The sequence below is a fragment of the Cervus canadensis genome, chromosome 14, assembly GCF_019320065.1.
Source record: "Cervus canadensis isolate Bull #8, Minnesota chromosome 14, ASM1932006v1, whole genome shotgun sequence".
NCBI lineage: Eukaryota > Metazoa > Chordata > Mammalia > Artiodactyla > Cervidae > Cervus > Cervus canadensis.
This window is the reverse complement of record NC_057399.1, coordinates 3,617,604-3,645,529: the sequence shown is the minus strand read 5'-3', so window position 1 is coordinate 3,645,529 and position 27,926 is coordinate 3,617,604. Positions and strand designations below refer to the sequence as shown.

The window sequence follows — 27,926 nt, the reverse complement described above, 5'->3', positions numbered from 1 at the left end:
CTCCAGGGGATTTTCCAGGGATTGACCCAGGGATTGAACCCACGTTTCCTGCACTGCAGGTAGACTGGTTCCCACTGAGCCCCCTGAGAAGCCCTTCAGAGGATTAGTGGAGCTCTTCTGAAAGCTCATCTAAGAGTGCACAGAAAGGCTGTTGCAAGGAAGTCCTCTTTAGGAAATCATGCTTGGAATTGGTCCCAATTTGGGGGCCCAGTGCTGGAAGAGACTGACCCATAGTTCTTGAGATTCCCACCTCCATCAATTGAGTCCACCTGAAGGCATGGAGCCCCCAAACCTGTACATTTCGACAAGCTCCAGGAGATTCTGACGTGGCAGGTAAGGGATCGAAGTCCCTGTCACCACCCCCAGCTCACCAGCAGGAAGGCGATCAAAGTAAGAGATGCTCCCCTTGACCAGTTAGATCATCTCTGATATTCTTAGTTTCCTACCAGTAGTGTATCTTCTTAGAGAAAAATAAATTGGAAGTGATCATTTTTGACAGGTTAAAATCTCGTGAACATGGGATTAATACACAGACATTTTTTAGGCTCTGATGGGATAGTAAACAATTCTTTGAATTGGGAGATTATCTTTGATGGTCTTTAAAAAGAAATCTTTGGTCTTAGTCAAGGGAATGATGGAGTCTTAGGAGTAATATTTAATTAAGTTTAATTTAATACAAATGTCACATATCTTCCTGGAAGTGGTCACTTCATCTTAATTAAGGAAATAGAAATGATTGTGACTTAAGTCTTCATTCTGTGATTTGGACAAGTTTAGGCAAATAGCAAAGATTCAGAATGGCTACCACCAAACCTACAGCACTGAGAAGACGCTTAAAGCCAAGTCAGTTCTCCATGTGGCAGTTCAATATGAACTGCGAAAATTCAATCCAATTAGTCCTTCAGCCCCACATCATCTAGATTCCTTGGGGTCCAGAACCTCAGGGTTGTTATGGCTTTCCCTGGACAGCCACCCAGGACTCACGAGCTCTTCCTCAGGCCCCTTCAGTTAGCCTGGGCAACTCTGTTCTCAGAACCGTGGAAGTTCAACATTGTCGTCACCAGCTCTGGGAGGTCAATATCGTGCTTCCATCCCCAGTCCTTCCGAGCGTTGCTATCATCAAAGTTCATTGGCCAACTATCCGCTAAGATAAGACATGGAAAAGGAGCTTAAGTTATTCAGGCTCTAGGTTTGCAAAAAGGTCTAGAACACTTTAAAGGTCAACATTCCACGAAAGAAACGTTCTCTGAAATCTCCCTTGAGCAGAGCAGAGCAGCTATTGCGGGCACTATAGTCTAGTCACCTTCTTAGACTAGAAGCCTGTATCTACTGCCAGGCACTGTGAGTGGTCACCCACTAGGAGAGTCCCCTGCAGACTTGTAAGGTGGGACGGCCACGCTCAGATGGTGCTCACGCAGGGGCACAGTCACAGCCTTTGAGAACCCAGGGCTGCTCTCACACTATGTCTGTCTGTTTGATGTTTAAACTGGCAAATGGCGAAATGCCGACAAGTTGTTTATTTGGACATCATTTCCCAAAACTGTGCCATCTGCCAGCCCTGGTGCAACAGCAGCTCCTTCTGCAGAAGGTGTCAGGCCCCTGGGGAAGGCACTGGGCTCTCCTTCTCCTCCACGGTTTCCGTCCTCACGGACTCGTGGGGCGGACTGAAGCTCAGCTTTGGCTCTGGGGGGACACAGCAGTGTACCAACCTATGGCCTGTCGGACAGGGTCCACGCTGTAGGTGACCTGGAATTCTGGCACATGCTTGAGCACCTCCTGGGCCAACTCCGCGGGGGTGAAGCTCATGGCGTTGATGTTGTAGGTTCTCATGGACAGGGACTCTGCTGGGGCCTCCATGACCTCCAGCGTGGCCCGGAGGCAGTCGTCAATGTACATCATTGGGAGCCTGGTGTCGGGTTTCAGGTTGCACTCAAATCTGCCATTCTTGACAGCTTCATGGAAGATCTGGACTGCATAGTCTGAAAGAGAAGCTTGTCTGAGGGTCATCTTACAACAAAAATTATGAGTGAGCCTCTTGGATTAAGGCAGTGGGTCTCAGATGTCTTAGTCTCAGAAACTCTTTGTGGGCTTAAAAAATCACTGAGGGGCCCCAAAAAGGTTTTATTAAGGGTGAGTTATAGGAGCCTGGAGGGCTACAGTTCATGGGGTTGCAAAGAGTCGGACACGATGTGTGACTGAGCACATATACACACATAGCAACATCTACTGCATCAGAAATTAACTGGGAACTTTTAAAAAATATTTCTACACTTAAAAAATGATAATAAGCCCACACATTCATATGTACGATATTATATGTGAAAAAAGAACATAGATTCCAAGTAAGAGAAAATTTAGTGAGAAGAATGGTGTGTTTTTCATTCTGAAAATCTCTTTATTCCCTGGCTTAATGGGAAACAGTAAGAATCTCTGCTTCTGTGTTCAGTCTGCTATGCTACATACATCAGGCAGCCTGTGAGAAACTCCACGGTACACCTGGAAAGGATGGTGAAAAGGACAAATAATATCTTAGTATTAATATGAAAATTATTTTGACCTCCTGGATCCCTTGAGAGGGTTTGATTCAAGGATCCCCAGGGATTCCCAGTGCCTTCCTGAAGAAGCACTGCATTAGGCAAATTTTTTAAAAGTAACCAAACTCAAAGGCTCTTTTAAAATCCCTTAAAAAAAAATCCCTCAAATTTTTATGGCTGAGTCCCTTTGCAGCTCACCTGAAACTAACACAACAGTTTTAATCAGTTATATCCCAATACAAAATAAGAAGTTAAAAAAATTTTTTAATAATAAAATCCCTCACATTTCAATTGAAGATATTCAAAGAAATGGAAAGATAGCCCATGCCTTTGATTGAAAGAATTACAACAGTAGTGTTAAAATGGCCATACTACCCAAAGCACTCTACAGATTTAACGTGATCGCTGTTAAATTACCTATGACATTTTTCACAGAACTAGAACAAATAATTCTAAAATTTATATGGAACCACAAGAAACCCAGAATTGCCAAAGCAATCCTGAGGAAAAAGAACAAAGCTGGAGTATAAGCCTCTCAGACTTCAGACAATACTACAAAGCTATAGTAAAAATCCCTCAGATGTTGTCAAGTATCTTTTATGTTATATCTCAGAACCCCTCATATGGGAAGGATCTCTGATGCGGGAGTTACTGAACATAATGCATACTCAAGTCCAAAATGATAACAATGTGGAAAACTGTTTGGAGGTTCCTCAAAAAACTAAATATAGAACTACCACATGACCCTGCAATTCCACTCCTGGGTACATATTCAGAGAAAAAGAAAACACTAATTTGAAAAGATACACTCAGTCCAACATTCACTGCAGCATTATTTACTGTAACTAAGACATGGAAGCAATGTAAATGTCCATCAGCAGATGAATGGATAAAGATTTGGCTAATGGACACAATGGAATACTACTCACTCATAAAAAAGAATAAAATTTTGCAATTTACAACAACATGGATGAACTTGGAAGGTAATATGCTTAGTGAAATTAGTCAGTTTGATTCTGGCACTGTGGGTGGTAAATTCCATTGGATTTACAGCATTGGTTGAGCTGCCCTGAACAAGTTTAAGTCAATAGGGTTCATGAGCTTCTCAGATGCACTTTTCAGGAAGGATGCAAAGACTCCAGCCAGCATATGGCTGAAATGACAGCAGATCCATCCCCACTCCAGCAGGCAAATAGAAAGCTAATCTTACATAAAAAAGAAATAAAAAACAACCCTACCAGTTGTTCCTCCTCCAGGCTGGGAGTCAGCAGAAATGATCCCAGGATATCTCAGGCATCGGAAATCTAATCCATACCGGTAATAATAATACTACGAGAAAGAGAAAACTTAACTTTAAAAAGAATCTTTTAAATCAGGTAGAGCAATGCAAAGAATTAACAGCCTTTTCCTCAAACATCCCCCCATACAGTCATCTTAAAATCCTCCTCGAGGAAATGAAGACCCTAGAATTGCCATTTTTCTTTAACAAATAACCCTGAAGTTTGTAATTTTCAAAGAATCACCATTCTGGTGATTCTGGTAATAACATCGTTAGACAACACAGTAAATAACAGATCAGCTGACTGGGGAGTTTCTGTCTTTCTTTGGAAGGAAGACCCTGCTCATTGTCCTGAACCAATCTCCACGAGCCTATCCTAGGAGGCAGTGTTGGAGAGCAGAGGGAAAGAGGGTCGCTGACACACATCAGCTGAAGGGCCAGACACCGGCTAAAATGCCCTTTATGGACATTTTAGTCAAGTGGTGAGGACTCTGCACTTTCAATGCTGAGAGCCCAGGTTCAACCCCTGGTTGGACAACTAAAATCCCATAAGCATAAGCTACAAGGCATGACCAAAAAAAGATGTGCTATACAATTATAAAGACAAAGTGCATTAAAAAAGAAAACCAAAAGGACACTTGAAGTTATTTTAAAGTTAGCTCTGACAATAGTAATATCAGGAGCCTAAAAGAACAGTGGAGTACAAATAAGATGGGCAGCAAATGAAGGAGGGGTGCCACTCACGGGGCATGTTTGAAGTGCTGAATGTTAGCATAGGGCTGAGGATTCTGCTGGAGCTATGGGTACTGGCCACTTGGCAAACACAATCAATCCCCAAGCATTTCTGGGGGCAGGGATTGGAGGAGGGAGGAAGTCCTCTCCAAGGATGAATTAGCAGGTGTTTGAGACAAAAACAGAAAAGGAAACACTGAGTCACCTTGCCGGACGATGCTTACCTCGCCCATGAGCTCAGCGTGGACCTTGGACACCCCATAGATGGTCCTTGGTCTCTGGATGCAGAGGTCAGGGGTTGGGTTCCGTGGAGAAGTAGGTCCGAATGCCCCGATGGTGCTTGGCACAAACAATCGCAGGCCGTGCTCTGCGGCAACGTCCAGGACATTGTGCAGTCCTAAAACAAGCAGCCATCGTAACCTGGGAGACCTCTTTGCAAGGAACTGGGGAATCCTGCAAACAGGCCATCCGGGGCACGACCAGAGACTCACCAGTGATGTTCACGGCTCTGGCCAGGGACACGTTTGCTTCTCCCACTGCGCTGAGCAGGGCGCTGTAATGAAACAGCCAGGTGATGCGGTTGTTCACCACAATCTCCCGAAGATTCTTGTAATCCAGGATGTCAGAATAAATAAACGGGCCTGCAAGGAGCAGTGAAACAGGCAAGTAAAGGAGTTCAGGGCTTGAAAACATCAACGGATTTTCCCATTGATTTTGAATTCCATTGCTACCAACTTGGTAACAACTATTCGGACACAACTCAGCATTTTCCTTATGCAGAATACAAAGCCCGACCCCCAGGTGTTTCCCTGGTGGCTCAGATGGTAGAGAATCTGCCTGTAATGCAGGGGACCTGGGTTGGATCCCTGGGTCGGGAAGGGTCCCTGGAGAAGGGAATGGCTACCCACTCCAGTATTCTTGCCTGGAGAATCCCATGGACGGAGGAGCCTGGCAGGCTATAGTCCATGGGGTCACAGAGCCAGACGCGACTGAGCTACTGACACACACACTCCATGGTTAACAACACCTAAGTCTCACACAGGACTTGTACCTGCTGAGCACTATTCTAAGGGCTTTCTGTATAGCAAATCCCCTACACAGGAATGAGTTCATCCTGAGAGCACGCTCGTAAGCCCCGCTTGTGCATGTGTGTGTTAGTTGCTCAGTCGCATCCAACTCTTTGCGACCCCACGGACTGTAGCCCACCAGGCTTCTCTGTCCATGGAATTCTTCGGGCAAGAATACTGGAGTGGATTGCCATTCCCTTCTCCAGAGGAACTTCCAAACCCAGGGATAAGTCCAACAAAGTTAGCCTAGGTACCCAACTAACACAATCAGCTATATAGTATTATACTGTAACAGGTTTATAGAACTTTTAATACAAATCATACATACATAAAAAACAAAAAATAAAAAATTTTTAATCTGACAGTCTAGCACCTTGAAAAGTACAATAGTACAGCACAGTAGCTGGCGCACAGAGGCTGGCATGCACCTTCACATCTTTGAACGTTTGCAAATTGAAAGTTCGTATGTAGGGGACTTACTGTATATTTAACTCTCAAACAAACTTTGAGGTGAGTGTTTTGTTGAGGAGGAAACTGAGGCCAAGACAGCTTAAGTAACTTGCCACAATCAAACAGAATTAAGATTAAGAACTGGGATCAAAACCAGGCAGCTGGCTTGAGTCGATGCCGTTCATGCCAAACCTGCAGGTACCTGGTGATTTCATTCCGCTTAAATAAGCTGCATATTTTAAAGGAATAGATAAAATGGGTTTACAAAAGCCAAAAACCCACCGTGATATAAATGACCCACAAATTGTGGGTTTAACACACCTGGTTAGGTTAGAGGTAGAGCCAGATTTCTGCAGTGCCAATTTCCCCCACTTTCAGCACATTAATGCTCTTCCCTAAGGTGAACCGCAAAAGACTGACCTGGAACCAGGAAGGGCTAGGAGATGTTATAAAGATATTTTTGATGAGGAAGTGATCTAGGAAGCCAGCGCCATCTTCTCGGGAGTGTCTTGATGGATCCAGCCCTCCCAGACATCTTGTATTCAACCCAATGAAATGAGTTTTAATTTCTGACCTGACCTCTAGAACTTTAATTTCTTAAGTCACTATTTTATGTAGGTTACAGCAACAATAAGATGCAATGCACACATTTATCCAATAAAATATGTTCATGGGAATTTCAAAAAAATAAAAAATACATAAAAACATCTTTGAGGTGGTAAACAACTCGACTATAGAAGTCTGAGATCCGTGTGTATGCACAGGTGTTTAAGAGCAAGTCCATGCTGAAATAGGAGGATTAATTCCTCCAAAACTTAGAGGTTCTTTTCCTCATTTCAGAACTTGATTTCTGTGTGCTTTGTCTCTGAGTTAAGTTCACTAAAAACTCTGAAAAGTAGGAATCCAAATTTTTATTCCACAGCTATGGCTACAGATTATATCCAAAGATATTACTACACAATTTACACCAAGGTCTAATGAACTTCCATCCTTGGATCACCTGAACAAGCAATGACTATACCAGTGACGTTTTATAGAACTAATGAAGACAAAAACACGAAACTTTTTTTTCTTTTCTGGCTACACTCCCACAGCATGTGGGATCTTAGTTTCCTGACCAGGGATTGAACCCATGCCCCCTGCATTGAAAACATGGAGTCTTAACCACCTAATGACCAGGGAAATCCAAAAGCAGGAAACATTTTTAAGTAGCGCAAGTGTGCCTCAAATACTCCTCCTCCTTTAATTCACAAGCCTGGTTATGAGCGATGACATGAATCCTACGAGCTGCCTCTCCAACTGCTCTGAGAGCCTCTTACCACTAAGGAAGACGTGTTCCGGGGGCTTACGAATGTCAGACAGAATCACATTGTCCTTCCCGAATCGTTTCCTAAAGGGAAAGTCAAACATACGAGATGGTACACTTGAGGACATACCGGGTCCCATGAACGCCATCCTGCCCAGAGGAACTGCCATGTACTGCCCGCCTCCATCCCACCTTTACACAGGAGCCTTTCTTCCTCTGCATCCTCAACAAGCACCCCTGCAGCTCCAGCCACACTCGGGGCTGCATCTCCTGTTTGTACCTTACCCCATCGTCGTCCGGGAACCTGTCACCAATGTCTTCCCAGTGCCCTGGAGTCCTTCCCTCTTCCCCCCTGTCCTTCTCTCTTTTCCTTTTATCCCACTTTCTCTAAATCCCACCTTGCTCCTTTTCAGTGTCTACAGGTTCTTCTCTCAGGCCCCAAACACCAAAAAACTGACCGACTCATTTGGAGGCAGGTCTTACTTTGCCTAACCGAGAGAAGGCAGAGGGCAAAGGACCAGCGTGGGGACACGAGTCAGGACCTGAGACAGAGTCTGCCATGCTGAGAGGCACAATGAACCACATTCCCAGCGGCCATTTAGATGCAATGTCGTAAGAGTCAGGAGCAAGAGGGGAGAGCAGAGATTCAGTGGTTAAACAGGAGCAAAGATAAGCTTCACAGACCCCCAAACTCAGATTTTAATTTCAACTTTGAGAGCTCTTACCTCAGAAAGTTAGCAAGCCCCACTCCAAGCTGGCCAAGACCCCCTGGATAAAGAAGAAAAAAGTGAAACTTCAATTTAAATCGAACCAGTTCAATTATTCCCAGGATGTAATAACAGAATAAAACTCCACTGGTAATCTTAGCTAATTAGGTAAAGCCCCAGGATGGCCTGATGGAGTTGAATCACCTTCTCCGAGCTAGGTCATAGACGAGTACAGATAAGATGAGTTTCAGAGACAGAACATTCTTGAGCCGAGCGATGGCTGAGGGGAAGTCAGGGAACAGGGAGAGAACGGTCACAGGAGAGCAGGAGCATCTCCCAGCCAGGAGCACACTACCAGCTTTGGCTTTGTTATTTGATGGGCTATGAAGCTTGTCTCCTATGGGTACCAGAACACTAATAGTAGCCACATGTAATAGTTTTTTTTTTTTAAAGAAACTTTTTATTCTGCATTGGGGTATACCCGATTAACAACGTTGTCATAGTTTCAGGTGGACAGCAAAGGGACGCAGCCACACGTATCCACGTACCCATTCTCCCCCAAACTCCCCTCCCATCCAGGCTGACATTGAGCAGCGTTCCATGTGTCATATAGTAGGTCGTGGTTGGTTATCCATTTTAAATACAGCAGTGTGTTCACATTGATCCCTAACTGTCCCTTCCCCTCATCCTTCCCACCCTACCCTGATAATCATAAGTTTGTTATCTAAATCTGAGTCTGCTTCTATTTTGTAAATAAGTTTATTTGCAAGATATAATAGTTGGATATCAACCTCTGGTGGGATTATCCAGAGCACTCTCCTCCAGTAGACCTGCAGTGGAATAGGAATGGAGAAAGAAGGCAAAAACCAAGAAGTCGCCTGAAAAAAACAGTAGATAACTGGGTGGGTTAGGAGCTGCTAAGAATATTAAACAAATGATTACAGCATCTTAATCTGGATGCTTACAAATGCCATTGGTGGACATGGGAGAGCTGGGGGTCTAGGAACACATTTAGGGGAATACAACCCTAAATTCCATTTTGGGAGAAAGTAATCAGGCAGGAAGATGCAGACTGTGGGATCTCCTGTAATCACGTGTAAACATGTGGCTGAAACCAGCATGCTGATGGTAACACCTGGAGGGTGCTTTGTTGGTGGCGGGAGGAGGGACTCAGAGACACAGAAGATGCTGGGAGAGTCAGGGAGGGAGGCGCTAAGGGAACAGACCTCACTCGAAACCCATTTACAGCAGAGGAGGAGGTGGCAGCGAGAGAAAGGTGCACACACTGAGGAAGGGAAGATGGATAAGGACGTGAAGTCAAGGCATGAAACTCTGGCAAACAGAAGACAATAAAATGTGCTAATCAAATCAGCGGTGGGCTTGAGACAGCTGGAAGGACTTGTGGGCAGACGGTCAAATTTGCAGTGAGCAGATGCAGAACCGGGGGTTGGGGGGACAGGAGATGCCAGTCTGTGGACAATGAGATGCGGGCTCCATGAGGTCACGGCGAGAAGTCCCCTGAGCCCCGGGCAGGCCCTGGCTATCTTCTCCACCTCCAAGACACAAATGTGCAGTAACTCCTGGCCAGAGGAGCCTGGCCAAAGAAAGATGCGCCGGACTCCAGAGTCCACGTTTTGTCCACACACCTTGGATCTCGAGCAGGAAAGGGGAACCAAGTCCCAGGATAGCTTTCTCATCCCCAGGTTCCCAGGTCCCTTCTTCAGATGACAAGAAATTCGGGCAGGGAAACCAAGCCCCGTCAACAGTGACAAAATAAACACCAGGGATTTGTACAATTCAGGAGGAAGCCAAGAGTGGGAAGGGAGTTTCTGAAGAATACATGTTACCTGGTGGTATGTCAGACATTCCAAAAGCGAACATACAGTCACACAAAGAAAATAATGAAGCTACAAAGGTGAGAGAAAGAAAAAAAAAAAACCCAACCTGTAATTAAGACACGCTGCTGGTCTGCTCCCAAGAATGAAGTGGAGTGGAAGTTGGCATCCATTGGAATCTGCCGAGGGGAGGTGCCCAGAAACCGACTGGGCAGGACAGGAGCCCGGCAGCCACAGGCCGGGTTCTGCAGCATCCAGCAGGCAACCCGCCGCAACATCCGAACAACTGGCATGGTCTCTGAGACACACCTGTAACACAAAAGGAGCGGAGTTCAGAAAAGACACACGCATCCCAAGGTTCATGCAGCACCATTTATAGTAACCAAGACACGGACGCAATCTAAGTGTCCATCAACAGATGAATAGTTAAAGAGGATGTGCTTCATATATACACAAGGGAATATCACTCAGCCATAAAAAAGAACGAAGGGCTTCCCAGGTGGCTCTAGGAGTAAAGAACCCACTTCCCAGTGCAGGAGACTGAAGAGATGCAGGTTCGATCCCTGTATCAGGAAGATCCCCTGGAGAACGGCATGGCAACCCGCTCCAGTACTCTTGCCTAGAGAATGGACAGAGGACAGAGGAGCCTGGTGGGCTACAGTCCATAGGGTCGCACAGAGTCGGACATGGCTGAAGCAACTTAGCACTCAGAAAAGAATGAAACAATGCCATTTGCAGAAACATGGATGGACCTAGAGAGTATCATACTGTGTGAAGTCAGTCAGAAAAAGAAAGACAAATATCGTATGATATCATACGTGGAATCTAAAATATGATGCAAAAAAAAATCTACAAAACAAAAACAGATTCACAGATATAGAGAACAGACTTGAAGTTGTCAAGGAGGAGCCGGTAGGGAAGGGAAGGAATGGAGTTTGGGATTAGCACAGGAAAACATCTTATGGAAAAACCGGAATGAATTTTTTGGCCAACGTGATACTCTATATAGGATGGATAAACAACAAGCTCCTTCTGTAGAGCAGGAACTATATTCAATATTTTGTGACAAACCATAATGAAAAATAATATATATATATGTATGTATAACTGAGTCACTTGCTATATAGCAGAAATTAACACATTATAAATCAACTATACTTCAATAAAATTTTAATAAACAAAAAAGCAGAGTTCAACATGTAACTGCTTACCTTCCAGACCCCTCAAGACACAAACCATGTAACCATGACTAACACCAAGATCGCCAGCTCCCAAGCAAAGCCATGCCCTGGATTCATGAACCAAACCCCGCTGAGAGCGGGGCCAGGGAGCCAATCTAGAGACGACCGTGAGCCCAGCCCCGTGAAAAGGGACAAACGTTGCTCATGCAAAGTTCAGGCAAACAAAGGCTGGCTGAGATTTAGCACTGGAGCCGCAAGTGCTGACGACAATGGGATCTAAAGTCACAGTGGAGGTTACTGTGTACAGAGCTGTCCATGCCAGGAACACCAAGTCATGGATCCAAGTGAAAGCCTCCAATCTTCACAACCATTACCATCTGTCCACATACCACTGAAGTGCAAATAGGTCCCGGACTAAATAACACAGCACCCTATGAGACTCAGATGTTCACATCTGAGTGCTAACTCAGACATTATCTTAAGGATGATCCAGACTAGAAAAGCAGATCGCTAAGGTAAAAAGGCCCCCAGCAGTACTGAGTAAGCCGTGACTAATTTCTGTTTCACTGCCATCTCTTAAGAGAGGATAATTTAGAGAGCCATTTTCTCCCCTCTTCCAAGATCATGTGTATTTTACTGCAGTCCAGTTCCTCTTCCTTGCCAACTTTATGCAAGGTGAGCATGTCACAAGAGTAGATCAGAGTGCAGGGCGTACTCTACCGGTTCAAACAGCAACCTTCCTGCCCACCCTCCCTAAGGTCAGGTCTTTGCTCTCTGCACACTGCCCTGTGGCCTCCACCTCTGTCAGAGGTCAGATTTCCAACAGCACTGGGAGATGAAACTTCAGACAATGTATGTTAGTTTAGCAACGTGGACAATTCATGACTATTACTATTCTACAACTATCACTAGCTAACATGTATTGCTCAATACAGGCCACAGGCCCATGAATGCCTTTCTGCATTATAGCATTTAACCATCGTAACCATCACCCATCTCAGGGAACCCAGTTTTTAACCATCAAGCAGCACTACGGTCCCTGTTATGGGATGGCTTTGATTAACAATGCATATACATTAAAAACAAAACCAAAAAGCCCTCCACCCATCTACAGCATGTAGCTTTTCCAAGTCAAGATTATTATCTTGCCATTTCCAAGTTCAGTTGAATGCTTTTAAGGTAGCAGCTCTCACATTTTCTGGTCTCAGAACTCCTTTTGTTGTTCAAGTTGCTAAGTCGTGTCCAACTCTTTGTGACCCATGGACTGTAGCACACCAGGCTCCTCTATCTAGTGTTAATATAAATGTATTTTATGAAAATACATCTTCCAAAACAAAAAAACATCCTGAGCAGAGTGCCACTGTTTTACATTTACTAATCTCTTTGATGTTTTCCTTAATAGAAAAACAACTGGGTTTCTGCACCTGCTTCTAACTCAATCTGTTGCTTTGATTGAAGTAAATGAAGCAAATCCAGACTCACAAAGGAGCAGTGTCTTAAAAGCCTTCTCAGATAATTCTGGATACTCACCTTTGATATCCAGAACTCAACACATAGTAGTTTTTTTTTAAAGTTAGCTGCAACACAGAATCTGAAGATATTATCATGAAATTTTTGTACCTGTAACATTAGAACCCACTAGTATATCTAATGCTTTGAACAGATCTTTTATTCCTGTATGATTTTACAATTCCATGCATTGGTCTTTCGGAAAATACTCATTCAGTGAGTTATGCAGAGCTTCTGACTGCTAACACACTTGACTGTACAATTCCCCAAAGTTATACTAGTTAATGACACTGATCTCATCAGAAAATTCCTAAGTATTGGGAAGAAGTCAAGTTCAGAATAGTAGATATACAAGTTAACCTGCAACAGATACCATTGGTTGTTTCCTTGACAGGCTCACTAGGTTCTTTTTTTTTTAATGAAAATGTTTGCTGATTTTCCAGGTATGAATAATCATAGTTCGTCAGTCATTCTTTCAGGTAAAACTAGTACTCTATAAAAAAAAAGTGACCCTGCAAGTGGCCAAAATAGCTCAGTTGGGAGAGCGTTAGACTGAAGAAAAAAAAAGTGACCAGTTCAGCTCACAATTCAATCACACAAAATGCTTTGTCTCAAAACAACCATCATATTTTGATACACAACAAGTACACCCACTTACCACATGATACACAAAAAAGATATATCTCAAGGTTAAGGTTTAATAAAAATTAATCACTTTTTACTGTTTCATAAAGGGCATTCTTAAGTAAGGGGCTTCCCTGGTGGCTCAGTGGTAAAGAATCCGCCTGCAGGAGACACGGGTTGGATCCCTGGGTTGGGAAGATCCCCTGGAGAAGGAAATGGCAACCCACTCCAGTATTCTTGCCTGAAAATCCCACGGACAGAAGAGCCTGGTGGGCTACAGTCCACAGGATTGCAAAAGAGCCAGACACAACTCAGGGGCTAAACAACAAGAGCAACAACAGTCCTTAAGTTTTCCACTTTTAATTTTTCTACTGGAAAGCAGATGGCAGTGAAGAATACCGTGACTTCCAGGACCACGTGGTGCCACTGCCTTGCTTCCTGCAGAGGGACCAGTACTTTCGGCCACTGCGGCTGGCGCACTGTCAGTGAAAACTCAATAGTTATTCCAGGATAAACCATGAAATTCACAAAAGCAATTCTATACCAAAGACTTGGGCACTATTTGTGTTTGCTGTCAAACATTCACTAAAAAGATAGTCTTTGATGATTGGTTTGGCGTTGATAAGTGTATGAAGACAAACAGAATGGTAAGTCCAGCCATGACCACAGATTCTTCCACTTGTAAGATATATACTTCTACTGTCAGTCTTCATGTTTGCAGCTAAGTCTCTGACAAGTTACTGTATTATCAGGCAGTGGCGGTGCTGAGTTTTTCCCATGCTTTTTCATACAAACAAGGATTTATTGTTTCTCTAGCCACTGCAATTTGATAACCTATCTTGTCATACTTCAATAGTTTTTTCCTTTTCTAGTTTGGCAAGCTGTAACAAATAATTTTTGGCTTTTAAAGAGATCATCCTATCTATACTTCATTCATTCAGAACGGTTGGTCTCAGAATAATGCTATTGCCACCAAAATATTACTCAAAACATTCTGTGGCATCAGACACACAAGCTAAATTTCTAACATCTGTAAAACCTGAGGAAAGCGTTCATATTTTCATGTATTATTTAATTTTGTATATTTATCTGGAGAAAAATTCCTCTTTCCATGATTCAGAGAACTCTTGTGCCATTTCTTTTTAGCATTTATACACATAGATGGTATAACTTTGAGTTGAAAAAAATCAAGTCCTCTAATAGCCCTCCTTTTAAGCCAATGATGTATCCTTAAATTAAAAAAAATAAATTAAAATAAACTTTTTGTTATTTTTCCATGTAGGTAAAGGCTCAACTTAGAATTTCAAAGTAATGACATATTGATATTAAAAGAAAATGGGCTCCAAAGATAACAGCAGATATAACAGCATGTAGCTAATAAAAATGCATAGAAGTGATAAGAACAAATGGAGTTTATCTCTGAAAATGCACATATTTATACTTTAAGCTTGCTATCCTTAGAAGATTCTAGAAACACAAGAGTACAGAAGCACACACCCCATTAGACCAGCGGAAAAGCTCATCACAAGCCTCTATGTGGCCTCTAGAAGATTCTACCACATATCTGAGAGAGAAACAATGAAAAAGGCAGAAAAACTTCTGAGTATTACTGTAAAAATAGCCTTGACCTCATGGACCTTACAAAGGTCTCAGGGAACCCCAGGGTTCCCCAGATTACACTTGAGAATAACTGTTCTAGAGTAAGACTTGCTTTGCCAAGATAGTTATCAAACTTACAAATGGAAACCATCAAAGATGACTGGAGATCAAATGAAAGTCCATAGACTTTCTCCCCTAAGCACTTTGCTTACTTTAATTCCAAAGGATGAAAAAGAAACAGGCCATCAGACTTTCCCCCTTAAATAATTGAGCATCTCCCCAGCGCAAGCCTTGCTAGGGTGGTTGTTATACAAACCTTCCCATCTCCAGGCATCTACCTTTCTGCCCTAACCATAGCAGAGCTCAAGAAAGCCGTGGCATGGTGAAGAGAGTAAGAGAGATGCAGACTCTGAGCCCAACTGACTGTGACTATTGGGACATGGAGCAACTGGTGAGGAATCGAGAAGAATAACACGGACCTCTAATTTGTGCATGAGCTTACTGGAGGAGCAGATCAGGTAAGAAGACAAACGAGCTTGGTTTTGGACATGTTGGTTTTAGGTGCCAGGAGCCAGTAAGGCTGCCTCTCCCAGGGAGCTATGAGTCCCACTGAGCAGTTCCTAATGCATGTGAGAATTCAAATACCATGTCAAACAGGCAGGCAGGAAAGAGAAGTATCAGGGGTTTGTCTACACCACAATAAACAGAATGTCCCCTGTTTCCAGAGAACATTACTTCCATTTCTTGGGGAAAAAAACTGTAATTCAATTGTGATTTCTCTGAAGACAGATAATTCTATTTCAAAAATATTAAAAGAAACTCTAATTTGGAATATTGAAAACCAAGAAAATAGACCTTTTCTTCAGAGGATGCATCATCGGTTTCCCTTAATGTTCTTGCTGTCTTGTGATCTTCCCAACTCTCAGCTCCCATCATTCTCAGCCACAGAGATGTCAGGGAGTGTGTGACGGGAGGATTCCTACGTGCTCTCTCTCATGAGTCCTTTGTCCCTCTTCAAGCGGAACAGCACGCTGCTCCCAGGGACTGAGGTCATTGTGTGAGGCAGACTTGGGTCTCCTTTAGTAAACATTCTCTTTTTGACAAAATTGCTTAGTCTTGCTCCCCCTTCATGAGATATGGATTGTCTCCTGAACTTGTGACTAGGATTACCCCTTGTCCCCTTGGTAACGGTTACTGTATGTTTGGTTTTCTGATCTCTATCATTCCCGAAAGAAGTTTCTTGTACCACAGCTTATATATACTCATAGAAGAATCATTAAAGCACCTTTGCTCCATCAGAGCTTAGGTCCCCGGGTCTTTTTTTGTCTCTCTCTCTTTCTCTCTTTTACTTTCTTATCGTTGACTCCGTACCACCAGGTTCCGGTCCATTAAAGGACCCCAACACAGAGATAGTAAATAAAAATGTATTAGGTCATGTCTCCAGCACATTCAGTATGAAGCTACAAGTATCCAGCTCCCAACAGATGAATGGATAAAGAAAATGTGGTATATACATGTGATGGAATATTACTTAGCCTTGAAAAAGGATATCCTGTCAAATGCTACAACATGGATGAACCTGGAGGACATTATGCTGACTGAAATAAGCTGGTCACAAAGGCCAAATACAGTATGATTCCACCCATATGAGTTACATGAGTTACCTAAAGTAGTCAAAAAGCATAGAAACAGGAAGTGGAAATTTAGTTGCCAAGGGGACGGGAGAAACGGAGAGGGGATACGAGTGCTTAATTAACAGGCACAGCTTTCATTTCACAGGATAAAAAAGTTTTAGAGATCCATTGCACAACACTGAATACACCTGGCAGTACTGAATTGTACTCTTAAAAATGGTAAGAGGGCAAATTTTATGTTATGTGATTAATTTACCAAATTTTTAAAACTCCAGACCCAAGAAATGGTCAGTGCATACATATATTACTGGGGAGCTAGAAACTTCACCCAGTGTAGATCAATGCTGCCCCAGAGACCCACAAAACCCCTAGCCAGTTCAAACTCCCAAGCCCTTGGTCCCACCAATCCCCTTAAATGGTTCTTTGCCCTCTGCTTATAAACCAGCTGAAACCTAGCATTCTCATCCAGCTTTCACCTTTCCTTCCAGTCTCAGGGGTCTCCAGAGTGTTTATACTGCTCCAAACCTACATCCCCACCCTCTCCTAGCAGGCCTTCTTGATCCACACTCAGTGAAACTGCTTTCACCAAAGGTCAGTCATTGCCCAGTTGACAACTTCCTGGCCCCAGGACCCTCTCCCAGGGCTGACCATGCCCATCTTCATCTCCCCTGAGTTCTCCCACCTCTCACTCTGCTTTAAGGATCAATAACGCTTATAACTGCTTATTTGCAAGGCAGTCTTGGCTTTATATCCTCCCGTTCATTAAATCATAAAAAATTCATAAAAATAAATGTATCCTCTTTTTTTTTTTTTTGGCTGCACCTTATGACATTCTGGATCTTAGTTCTCCCATCAAGGACTGAACCTGTACCCTCGGCAGTGGACACAGGGATGCTTAACAACTGGACCACCAGAGAAGTCCCCAAACATGTACTCTTCATAGTAACGATCTAACAGGAAAATCTGGCACCTCAACTATTGAGCGCTGAGGCAGCATCTGCTTTCCCGAACTCTTATTTAAGCCTCACAGTAACTCTGAAGCTGGGATCTTTTCTCCATTTTGCAGAATGAATTGACCCGCCCAAGGTCAGGCACATTATTAATTACCAAAAGGCAAGGGGTTGCAAACCATGTCCGTTGAGTCTCAAACCCTCCTGCCAGCACCCCCACTCCTCCCTGCCAAGAGAAAACATCGGGTACCTAAGAGAGGGGACAAAGAGGGAGCATCCTCGTGGTGGCGAAGGGGCCACCTTCCCCGCTGCCCCTCCTCCCCTGCAGCTCGGCTCCTCCTCCTCCTCGCCCCTCCCCAGGAGAAGAGTACCCACCAGCACCCGGGGTTCAAGGCCAGACACCGCCCTCCCTCCAGCGCGAGCCGGCGTACACCAACCTCGCCAACCTCAAGAATCCCCATCCTTAGAAAGGGGACACCACATGCTGACAGGATTTAATAAAAAGCAATTTATAAAAGCACTTATTTAGCAAACTGCTAAAGACTCCATCAACCAGCTGGTAAAGTCTAGACTTAACGTGGGGATGATCTGAAAGCCAGAAAGGGTCGTGGGGGAAAAATCCTGGAGCTCTCGGCGCGAGCTACAGAGGGTCTCAGAGACAGACCTGGCCCTGCGGAGCGGGCGCCCCGCACATTCCCCCCAGTGAACACTGGCCTAAGAGACCCTAAAAGACGTGGAGACAAGGGCCGCTCGCGGATCTCCAGCCTTAGCCTCCCACTTTCCTTTGGAAAAGTTCTGGGGGGCCTACCCTCCAGGGAAGATGACTGGATAAACCGGTTTTATGAGAAAAACCGCTCCTGGCAGGGGTGCCCTTTCAAAACTTAGGAAGGGCCGGGAGCCACGCCTGTCGATTCCTGCAGTACCCCGACCCTCCGTCGGCCTCCCAGTTCCGCAGCGACCGCTGGGGCCCCGCGATCGCCCCGGGGAGCTGAGTCTGGGGCGCCGGGCCTTGTCACACCTATCGGGCCAGTGGGGGGCAGGGAGGTCAGGCAGTCCCGCGGCGTCAGCCTCCGTTTCAAAGAGGCTCAGTTCGCAGGATCAGCCGCGGGGGAACATCCAGCCCCACCGCACTGACCTTCCGAGGCAGCTGCCCAGAGATGCTGCGCCGCTGCGGCGCTGGAGACGCACGTGGCACGGAGACAGCGCGCAGAGCAGAAAGCCCAGCTGGCCCTTGGCGCACAGCGCCTTTATCCTCTCTGCGCGCAAACCCGCCCCCAGACGCACCAATCTCCTTCTTCGGTCCTAGCAGCCTTACGTCAGCGTAGGGTTACCGCGGGGGAGGGCACCGGTTGCCACGGTAACCGACATCGCGGCGACAGCCCCTCTCGCGGGTTCCGCCTCCCACCTTTCTTTAGCAGAGGTCGCGCGCTGCCAGCCGAGCTTTCGAATCCAGGGAGCGGCGTCCCCGGTTTCGGCAGAGCGAGACCGCAGGTCTTCGCGTCGGACTGTGCAGGTGAGGGTAGCTCAAGAGCCTCCCAGCGCACGGAACCTCGGCCCTCCGGAGCCCCAGGGCACAAGCTCATTCTGGCGATTAGCGGAGGACTAGGGGAAGAATGCGGGACGCAGAAAGGACTGGCGGAGTATACCTGGGGACCAGAGTCAGGAGATTCGGAAGGAAGAGACCTTGAGCGACTCATTTCATCTTGGTTTCCCACGTGGGAAACTGATGCGAAATTGGATGACCTCCAAGGCCAAGGGGACCAGCAGACTCAGCATCACCTAGGAGCTTGTTCGGTTCCGTGTGAGCATGTGCTGTTCTTCCTGCTCGCAGGGTGGGAAAAGCCTTCCTGTGAAGTATGTCACTCTCTACCTCTCTCTTTTCAGATTGATCAAAGGCATTGTAACCTCAAATGAGACACTTAAGTCGTCATTTATAATGTAAGCTGTACATTTGGGATCATGTCTTTTATCTCTAGTGGCACAATGCCTAGCTCAATATAATATTTGTTGAAAAAAGAAATAGTTTTCCTTTTAGAATTTGGGTTAAATTTTGCTGGGTGCGGGCTTCCCTGGTGGCTCAGTGGTAAAGATTCTGCCTGCAGTGCAGGAGACCCAGGTTCCATCCCTGGTTTGAGAAGATCCCCTGGAAAAGGAAATGACAACCCACTCAGGTATTCTTGCCTGGAGAATCCCATGGACGGGAGCCTGGCAGGCTACAGTCCATGGGGTCAAACAGTCAGACACGACTGGAGCAACCTAGCACAACGACTCTGCTGTTTGGTGTCTCACCTCTGATGGTCTTTGCTTTTCATTCAGTTTATCCGCTGATACTGAGCAGCACCCACTGTGCATCACGGACTCTGCTTGTTGCTCAAGATGCAGGAGTCCTGTATCGGTTGCTGCCTGCTGCTGCTGCCAAGTCACGTCAGTCGTGTCCAACTCTGTGTGACCCCATAGACGGCAGCCCACCAGGCTCCCGTCCCTGGGATTCTCCAGGCAAGAACACTGGAGGGGCTGCCATTTCCTTCTCCAATGCATGAAAGTGAAAAGTGAAAGTGAAGTCGCTCAGTCGTGTCCGACTCTTCGCAACCCCATGGACCGCAGCCTACCAGGCCTCTCTGTCCGTGGGAATTTCCAGGCAAGAGTACTGGAGTGGGGTGACATTGCTGCCTAAATAGTGGGAAAAATTTCAGTTTAGTTCAGCCGCTCAGTCGTGTCTAACTCTTTGGGACCCCGTGGACTGCAGCATGCCAGACCTCCTTGTCCATCACCAGCTCCTGGAGTTTACTCAAACTGATGTGCATTGAGTCCGTGGTACCATCCAACCATCTCATCCTCTGTCGTCCCCTTCTCCTCCCCCCTTCAATCTTTCCCAGCATGAGGGTCTTTTCAAATGAGTCAGTTCTTTGCATCAGGTGGACAAAGTATTGGTTTCAGCTTCAGCATCAGTCCTTCCAGTGAATATTCAGTACTGATTTTCTTTAGGATGGACTGGTTGGATCTCCTTGCTGCCCAAGGGACTCTCAAGAGTCTTCTCCAACACCACAGTTCAAAAGCATCAATTCTTTGGCACTCAGCTTTCTTTATAGTCCAACTCTCACATTCATACACGACTACTGGAAAAACCATAGCTTTGACTAGACGGACCTTTGTTGGCAAAATAACATCTCTGCTTTTTAATATGCTGTCTAGGCTGGTCATAGCTTTTCTTCCAAGGAGCAAGCGTCTTTTAATTTCATGGCTGCAGTCACCATCTGTAGTGATTTTGGAGCTCAGAAAAATAAAGTCTGTCACTGTTTCCCCATCTATTTGCCATGAAGTGATGAGACCAGATGCCATGATCTTAGTTTTCTGAATGTTGAGTTTTAAGCCAACTTTTTCACTCTCCTCTCTCACTTTCAAGAGGCTCTTTAGTTCTCCTTCACTTTCTGCCATAAGGGTGGTGTCATCTGCATATCTGAGGTTATTGATATTTCTCTTGGCAATCTTGATTCCAACTTGTGCTTCATCCAGCCTGGCATTTCTCATGATGTACTCTGCATAGAAGTTAAATAAGCAGGGTGACAATATACAGCCTTGACCCACTCCTTTGCCGATTTGGAACCAGTCTGTTGTTCCATGTCCAATTCTAACTGTTGCTTCTTGACCTTGTTAATAATGCACATTTGAGGCTGCACCTCAGATTTGCTGAGTCAGAATCTCTGCGTTGGGACTCTTGCGAGAACTGTGGTTTCACAAGCTCTCTAGATGATGATGATATGTGCTAAAGTTGAGAAGCACTGATGTGGGGCAGTGGTTCTCACTTTGCTGCAGATTAGAATCAGGGGGAAGTGATTGAAATAAATCAGTTACGTTGTGTGGAGGGGGAAGGGCTGCAGGACGTCCAAGCAGGAGTATTTTTTAAAGCTTTTTGAGTAATCCCCACGTGCTGTCAAGGTGATAACCACGGGTATACCCTCAAGGTATACCTCCAAGTGTAGCCCCTGGAGAAAGCAGCCCCCAGCCAGACCTACTGAATCTCAGTCTGCATTTCTAAGGGGCTCTCAGAGTGGTTTTTATGCATGTGAGGGTTTTGGAAAAACATCTGTAAAGCCTCCTCCAACATTAAGAATCTATGATTTTGTGAAGTATGTCTTTCTGTTTTACAGACTCTTAGAAGGCCCCTTTCTTCACCTTTTTCTCTTTGACATGATCTTCATTATGGGTCTTTAGTGCACTCGAATTTTGAAATTTTAATTAGACTTTTGGCCTCTCGAGAGACCTAGGAGATTATCAAGGCCACTGTGCCTGTCTGACAGAGGTGCAGCCCCACCTAAACAGGTGAAGAAATTCTCGAGAGACCAGGGGGACCCTAAAAACTGACTCAGCCATTGGGTCACAGCCCTTTCTAATACACCAAATCATATCATGAGGCGTTACTTTTGGTTTTCCACAAACAGCATGGTGAGGTTGGAGATGATACTGAGCTTGCTTTGAGGGGCTGGAGGCAGGGATGTTTCAGAGTGAAGCTGCCCACTGAAGATGCTGCCAGTTTGGGAGGGGAAAGTGAGGAAGCGTACATTCAACCTTTGCTCCTGAGGACGGGGCAAGAAGTAAGGGTGATTCCCAAGGGACTGAAAGGTGAGTGGTTTCTGGGGTGGATGAAAAATGTTGTCTGCCGTATCAGTCCATGAAGGATGTTGCAGTCACCAAGCCAGCAGCCACGGGCAGATGCCTGGACTGTTCACCCTGAGGGGACCCAGGATGGCAGAAAGCAGGATGCTGGCCCCAGATAGCTGAGGTGCAAATCAAAGGGATGATTTCAATGAACCCAACCTCTTGGATCTTCCTATACTTAGAAAAGCACTAAATTCTTTAACTTGACGTTTGGCTTTTTTTTTTTTAAATAAACAGTAGTCTTTTGATGTTCTGACTACTTGGCTTTTGTTGCAAAACTTCTCTACACCCTGGCTTCTCCCTGACCTCTTTGGAGCAGCCCCTCAGAGCAATCTGAGGCTGCCTTCTGGGCTTAAGTCCTCAGAAAATTCTCCAAATAAAACATGATTCTCAACTTTTAGGCTGTGCATTTCTTTTAGTCCACAGTTCTGATGACTACGAAGGGACCCAAACAGACTTCTCTCCTTCACCTGAACTCGACGAGGACCTGGAGCTTGGTGCCAGCAGAGGCCTCTTGGGCCCATCCGCCTCTTCAGAGACTCCAGAGGAATCTGGGTGAGTGTCTCCTGGTTCTTGAATCTCTTGTTATTGGCTGATGATCCTAAGTTTTATTCAGTGGTATTTAAATTCTCTGGAGGAGTCAGTTACCCTTGAAACTTAAGTTTCAAGAAGAGGTATCTGTGTTATCCTCAGAAAGATGCGGGGAAGATTTTTGCTCAGTTTAGACACCGAGAAGTTCATCCTCAGTTGAAAGACTGGGATGACTTCGCTCAATTGAAAGTCACTGGGTAGGGTTGGACCGGGTAACTAAGTGGAAAGCTGGCATCATTTTTCCTTGAATTGGTAGTTGGAATACTTTGAATAGAGTTTGTTGAAATAAATGTGATCTCAACAAACCAACCCTGGTATGGGAAACAATGCTTTCAAAAGAAAAAGGAACGATAGATTCAGTTCAGTTCAGTCGCTCAGTCGTGTCTGACTCTTTGGGACCCCGTGGACGGTAGCATCCCAGGCCTCCCTGTCCATCGCTAGTTCCCGGAATCTACTCAAACCCATGTCCAGTGAGTCAGTGATGCCATCCAACCACCTCATTCTCTGTCATGCCTTTTCCTCCTGCCTTCAAGCTTTCCCAGCATCAGGGTCTTTTCAAATGAGTCAGTTCTTCGCATCAGGTGGACAAAGTATTGGTTTCAGCTTCAACATCAGTCCTTCCAGTGAATATTCAGGACTGATTTTCTTTAGGATGGACTGGTTGAATCTCCTTGCTGCTCAAGGGACTCTCAAGGGTCTTCTCCAACACCACAGTTCAAAAGCATCCATTCCATTCTTCGGCACTCAGCTTTCTTTATAGTCCAACTCTCACATCCATACACGACTACTGGAAAAACCATAGCTTTGACTAGACGCACCTTTGTTGGCAAAGTAATGTCTCTGCTTGTTAATATGTTCTCTAGGCTAGTCATAGCTTTTCTTCCAAGGAGCAAGCGTCTTTTAATTTCATGGCTGCAGTCACCATCTGTAGTGATTTTGGAGCTCAGAAAAATAAAGTCTGTCACTATTTCCCCATCTGTTTGCCATGAAGTGATGGGACCAGATGCCATGATCTTAGTTTTCTGAATGTTGAGTTTTAAGCCAACTTTTTCACTCTCCTCTTTCACTTTCATCAAGAGGCTCTTTTAGTGCTTTCTGTCATAAGGGTGGTGTCATCTGCATATCTGAGGTTATTGATATTTCTCCCAGCAATCTTGATTCCAGCTTGTGCTTCTTCCAGCCCAGCGTTTCTCATGCTGTATTCTGCATATAAGTTAAATAAGCAGGATGACAATATACAGCCTTGATGTACTCCTTTGCCGATTTGGAACCAGTCTGTTGTTCCATGTCCAGTTCTAACTGTTGCTTCCTGACCTGCATACAGATTTCTCATGAGGCAGGTCAGGTGGTCTGATATCCCCAGCTCTTTCAGAATTTTCCACAGTTTGTTGTGGTCCACACAGTCAAATGCTTTGGCATAGTCAATAAAGCAAAAGTAGATGTTTTTCTGGAACTCTCTTGGTTTTTCAATGATCCAGCAGATGTTGGCAATTTGATCTCTGGTTCCTCTGCCTTTTCTAAATCCAGCTTGAACATCTGGAAGTTCACGGTTCACGTACTGTTGAAGCCTGGCTTGGAGAATTTTGAGCATTACTTTACTAGTGTGTGAGATGAGTGCAATTGTGCAGTAGTTTGAGCATTCTTTGGCATTGCCTTTCTTTGGGATTGCAATGAAAAATGACCTTTTCCATTCCTGTGGCCACTGCTGAGTTTTCCAAATTTGCTGGCATATTGAGTGCAGCACTTTCACAGAATCATCTTTTAGGATTTGAAATAGCTCAACTGGAATTCTATCACCTCCACTAGCTTTGTTCATAGTGATGCTTCCTAAGGCACACTTGACTTCACATTCCAGGATGTTTGGCTCTAAGTGAGTGATCACACCATTGTGGTTATCTGGGTCATGCAGATCTTTTTTGTATAGTTCTTCTGTGTATTCTTTCCACCTCATCTTAGTATCTTCTGCTTCTGTTAGGTCCATACCATTTCTGTCCTTTATTGAGTCCATCTTTGCATGAAATGTTCCCTTGGTATCTGTAATTTTCTTGAAGAGACCTATAGACTTTCCCATTCTATTGTTTTCGTTTCTTTCTTTGCATTGATCGCTGAGGAAGGCTTTCTTGTCTCTCCTTGCTATTCTTTGGAACTCTGCAGTCAGATGGGCATATCTTTCCTTTTCTCCTTTGCTTTTCACTTCTCTTCTTTTCACAGCTATTTGTAAGGCCTCCTCAGACAGCCATTTTGCATTTTTGCATTTCTTTTCCTTAGGGATGGCCTTGATCCCTGTATCCTGTATAACGTCACGCACTTCCATCCACAGTTCTTCAGGTACTCTATCAGATCTAACCATAGATTGCCAGCCTCCAACTAATACCCCAGCCAGGTTTATGTATGTCCAAAATTTAAAGTACTTACTTGAGAATTAAAGAAAATCTCGCCCCCAAAATGACTAAGATGGGGTTCTTTTTACTGCATGTGCAGTTAACATTTTGCATATGTTTGAGAACTTGGTCTCTGCCATCCAAAAGATATAGTGGTGTGTACTTTTGGCCGTCAACAGAATAGACTGGGATTCTGAGCAGTCCTTATCCGACTGTCTGAACTCTCAGGGACTTTTTGCCATTTTTAACCTTCCTTGCATCAGGAAGTGCGTTACTTTCATAGGCTGTTTTTGGGAATAAACTTTCTGCATCTTGTTTAGGCGACATCATTTATACTCTGTTGTGGGGAAGCCTCTTGGATCTTGTTGATTTGAGTCACAATTAAGATATATCTCAGTATCGGCCAGATGATGAATCCTTTACATTGGAAAAACTCTGGTAAATTCTTAGAGAGTGCTCAATATAAACAACTGTTTTATTGGTGTCTCACTTAAAAAAAAATTAACAGGTGAAAAAAATACATGGTTATTTTTTTAACTCCCTTAATTTAAAACAAACAAGAAAACCACCTTGAGAATTCTTATTTGTGGCTTCCTCTTTCCCTCAATGGGTCTTACCAATGCTAATATAAGATGATAATTAACATTAATTAGATTAACAGCATAAGTGAAAAAACTGAAGGGAAATGTAGAGACTTTATCCAACCAGGTGGACATTTTAAAGGGACTTGTTCCAAATGGATAAAGAAATCTTTAGTTATTTTAAAGCTAGAGAAGTAAAATTGACATTAATAGGATTAAATCAAAGACTTGATACAACACTAACTAAGGTTGCATGGGCAAAAGGAACCCCATATTAGTCCTCAACATTAAAGGGCCCCAAACAAGTCTTCTCCATTTACCCCAGCTTAAAAATATATATGGCTGTAAGAAAATTAGACTGATACACCTGACCAGTGATCACTTGGGACCACAGTTAGATCGATTAATCAAGTTATAAGATTGACAAAAGGACCTGAGTCTCTTGACTTAAACCCTCACTGTGGACCCCAGAAACTTTTATACAAAATAGATAAAATCGTCAGGGGATTAAAAAGTGAGGAAAGCTCTAGGACTCTGTAAAACTAAGGCTTGTTGACTGAGTCCTAAAGGAAACTAAAATATGTAGAGTTAAGATTAAAGTTTGCAAAATTTGGTGTGTTTAAATGGTGTGTTTATATAAGATGGTTACTGTCTTTTGCTTAATTACACTGGGGAATAAACATGTTTCACTGGGGAATACTACACCAAATAGATTTGCCCCTCAAGAAATATTAAAGATACTAAAAGAAACTAATATGGTTACTTGAGCCCTTTAACAAAACAACAGCAAAACAAATACACACACACACTGGGAACCAATATTACTAACCAAGGGCTAATAATAGTAGAAATTTGTTCTGAGTTTAACTTGTGCACTCAGAAAAAGGACTTTTGTTGACTTGCCTTATGAAAGCTTCCAGTTCAGTTCAGTCGCTCAGTCGTGTCTGACTCTTTGTGACCCCCATGAACTGCAGCACGCCAGGCCTCCGTGTCCATCAAACTCCCGGAGCTTGCTCAGACTCATGTCCATTGAGTCGGTGATGCCATCCAACCATCTCATCCTCTGTCGTCCCCTTCTCCTCCCACCTTCAGTCTTCCCCTTGCATCAAGGTCTTTTCAAATGAGTCACTTCTTCGCATCAGGTGGACCAAGTATTGGAGTTTCAGCTTCAGCGTCAGTCCTTCCAATGAACACCCAGGACTGATCTCCTTTAGGATGGACTGGTTGGATCTCCTTGCAGTCCAAGGAACTCTCAAGAGTCTTCTCCAACATCACAGTTCAAAAGCATCCATTCTTTGGCGCTCAGCTTTCTTTATAGTCCAACTCTCACATCCATACATAGAGTATGCAATCATAGAGTAGTCATCTATTATTGGGACTCCCTTTTGGGATTATCTGAGTTTTTTTCCCCCACTCATTTTAGAAAATAGGAAACTGATGAAGTAAATTGTTCAAGGTCATAACTAAGCTTAGAACTCAGTTCCTTTCCCTCCTAATCCAGTACTCTTTCTCTTGTACTGTCATATATCAAAATTTTGTACTGATATGAGTGTTGGTTTGATACTTTCATTTATTAAAATGAGTAAGATGAAAGGGCAATAGTGAAACCATGTCAGAACTTCATTCATTCATCAGTGTTGTGACTTCTTTGCTGAATGAGGTAACGGTTTCTGAATACTGGAAAAATGATTCCTTAATTTTTTTTGTGCTATTTATGGTGTAATGACTCAGACATGCACACTTTTAAGTCTGATTCTCTTATTAACACAATCTCTGTCAACATCTTAACCAGAAATTGGCACACTTTTTCTGTGAAGGGCAAGAGAGTGATATGTTCGGCTTTATGGGTCTCATATAGTCTGTGTTGCGTTTTCTTCATTTGTTTCTATAACCCTTTTAAAATGTAACAACTCTTGATTTACAGCATTTGCCCATTTCCATGGTGTAAGTATTTAAACCATGACTGATTTCAGCCTACCAGCGTGATGTCACACTGCATTTGGATTTGGGGAGAGATGCCACCATAAAGATAAGGCTACAGTAACTAATCTCAAGAGCATACACAGTAAAATAAAATCTAGTAAAATACTTAGGAAGTGGTGAATTTGGTTATTAACTACCTTTGCGATTTCATTTATTTAATTGTTAAGTTCATATAATTTTATTTTTAATAATGCCTGTATTTAACAAGCAGCTGACAAAATTCCTGGAACGTTAACAGTCAGCTTCAGCCCTGGTAAGTTGGTTCAGACTGGCTTCAGCAATGGCAGTTGGTGATGTTATTCCAAAGGGAGGCTTCTAGCAGATGGG

At 44.1% G+C, this 27,926-nt stretch overlaps 2 protein-coding genes across 3 annotated transcripts; one reads left to right on the top strand and one right to left on the bottom strand.

Moving 5' to 3' along the window:
• Positions 1 to 649: 649 nt before the first annotated feature.
• On the bottom strand, positions 650 to 18,685 carry LOC122452921 (L-threonine 3-dehydrogenase, mitochondrial). Of its 2 annotated transcripts, none has more exons than XM_043486742.1 (9): positions 18,543 to 18,685; positions 10,020 to 10,219; positions 8,094 to 8,136; positions 7,382 to 7,452; positions 5,037 to 5,186; positions 4,770 to 4,942; positions 3,773 to 3,863; positions 1,710 to 1,979; positions 650 to 1,144 (listed from the first exon to the last, which is right to left on the bottom strand). In XM_043486742.1, exons 2-9 carry the CDS (start codon positions 10,201 to 10,203, stop codon positions 1,005 to 1,007), a joined length of 1,122 nt encoding a protein of 373 aa, XP_043342677.1. In that variant the 5' UTR covers positions 10,204 to 10,219; positions 18,543 to 18,685; the 3' UTR covers positions 650 to 1,004. The 2 variants fall into 2 exon arrangements, with proteins under 2 accessions (XP_043342677.1, XP_043342678.1); XM_043486743.1 differs by lacking the exon at positions 18,543 to 18,685 and adding an exon at positions 11,122 to 11,274.
• Positions 11,156 to 27,667, top strand: LOC122452774. The gene is made up of 6 exons (XM_043486411.1): positions 11,156 to 11,308; positions 17,619 to 17,834; positions 18,293 to 18,451; positions 18,551 to 19,261; positions 22,483 to 22,618; positions 27,541 to 27,667. The coding sequence occupies exons 1-6, from the start codon at positions 11,156 to 11,158 to the stop codon at positions 27,570 to 27,572; spliced, it is 1,407 nt and encodes a 468-aa protein (XP_043342346.1). The 3' UTR covers positions 27,573 to 27,667.
• The last annotated feature ends 259 nt before the right edge of the window (positions 27,668 to 27,926 follow it).

What these genes read in the sequence shown, in the direction of transcription:
- LOC122452921 (XM_043486742.1), bottom strand. Translation starts at nt 10,203, where the DNA reads ATGCCAGTTGTTCGGATGTTGCGGCGGGTTGCCTGCTGGATGCTGCAG. An exon ending in GGGCTTGCTAACTTTCTGAG is followed by an intron (nt 7,453 to 8,093) that starts GTAAGAGCTCTC and finishes CTTTCCCTTTAG; the next exon opens with GAAACGATTCGGGAAGGACA. An exon ending in GGAACACGTCTTCCTTAGTG is followed by an intron (nt 5,187 to 7,381) that starts GTAAGAGGCTCT and finishes TGCTCCTTGCAG; the next exon opens with GCCCGTTTATTTATTCTGAC.
- LOC122452774 (XM_043486411.1), top strand. Translation starts at nt 11,156, where the DNA reads ATGACTAACACCAAGATCGCCAGCTCCCAAGCAAAGCCATGCCCTGGA. An exon ending in GTTGCTCATGCAAAGTTCAG is followed by an intron (nt 11,309 to 17,618) that starts GCAAACAAAGGC and finishes CCCTCCTGCCAG; the next exon opens with CACCCCCACTCCTCCCTGCC. An exon ending in GGCCAGTGGGGGGCAGGGAG is followed by an intron (nt 18,452 to 18,550) that starts GTCAGGCAGTCC and finishes TGACCTTCCGAG; the next exon opens with GCAGCTGCCCAGAGATGCTG.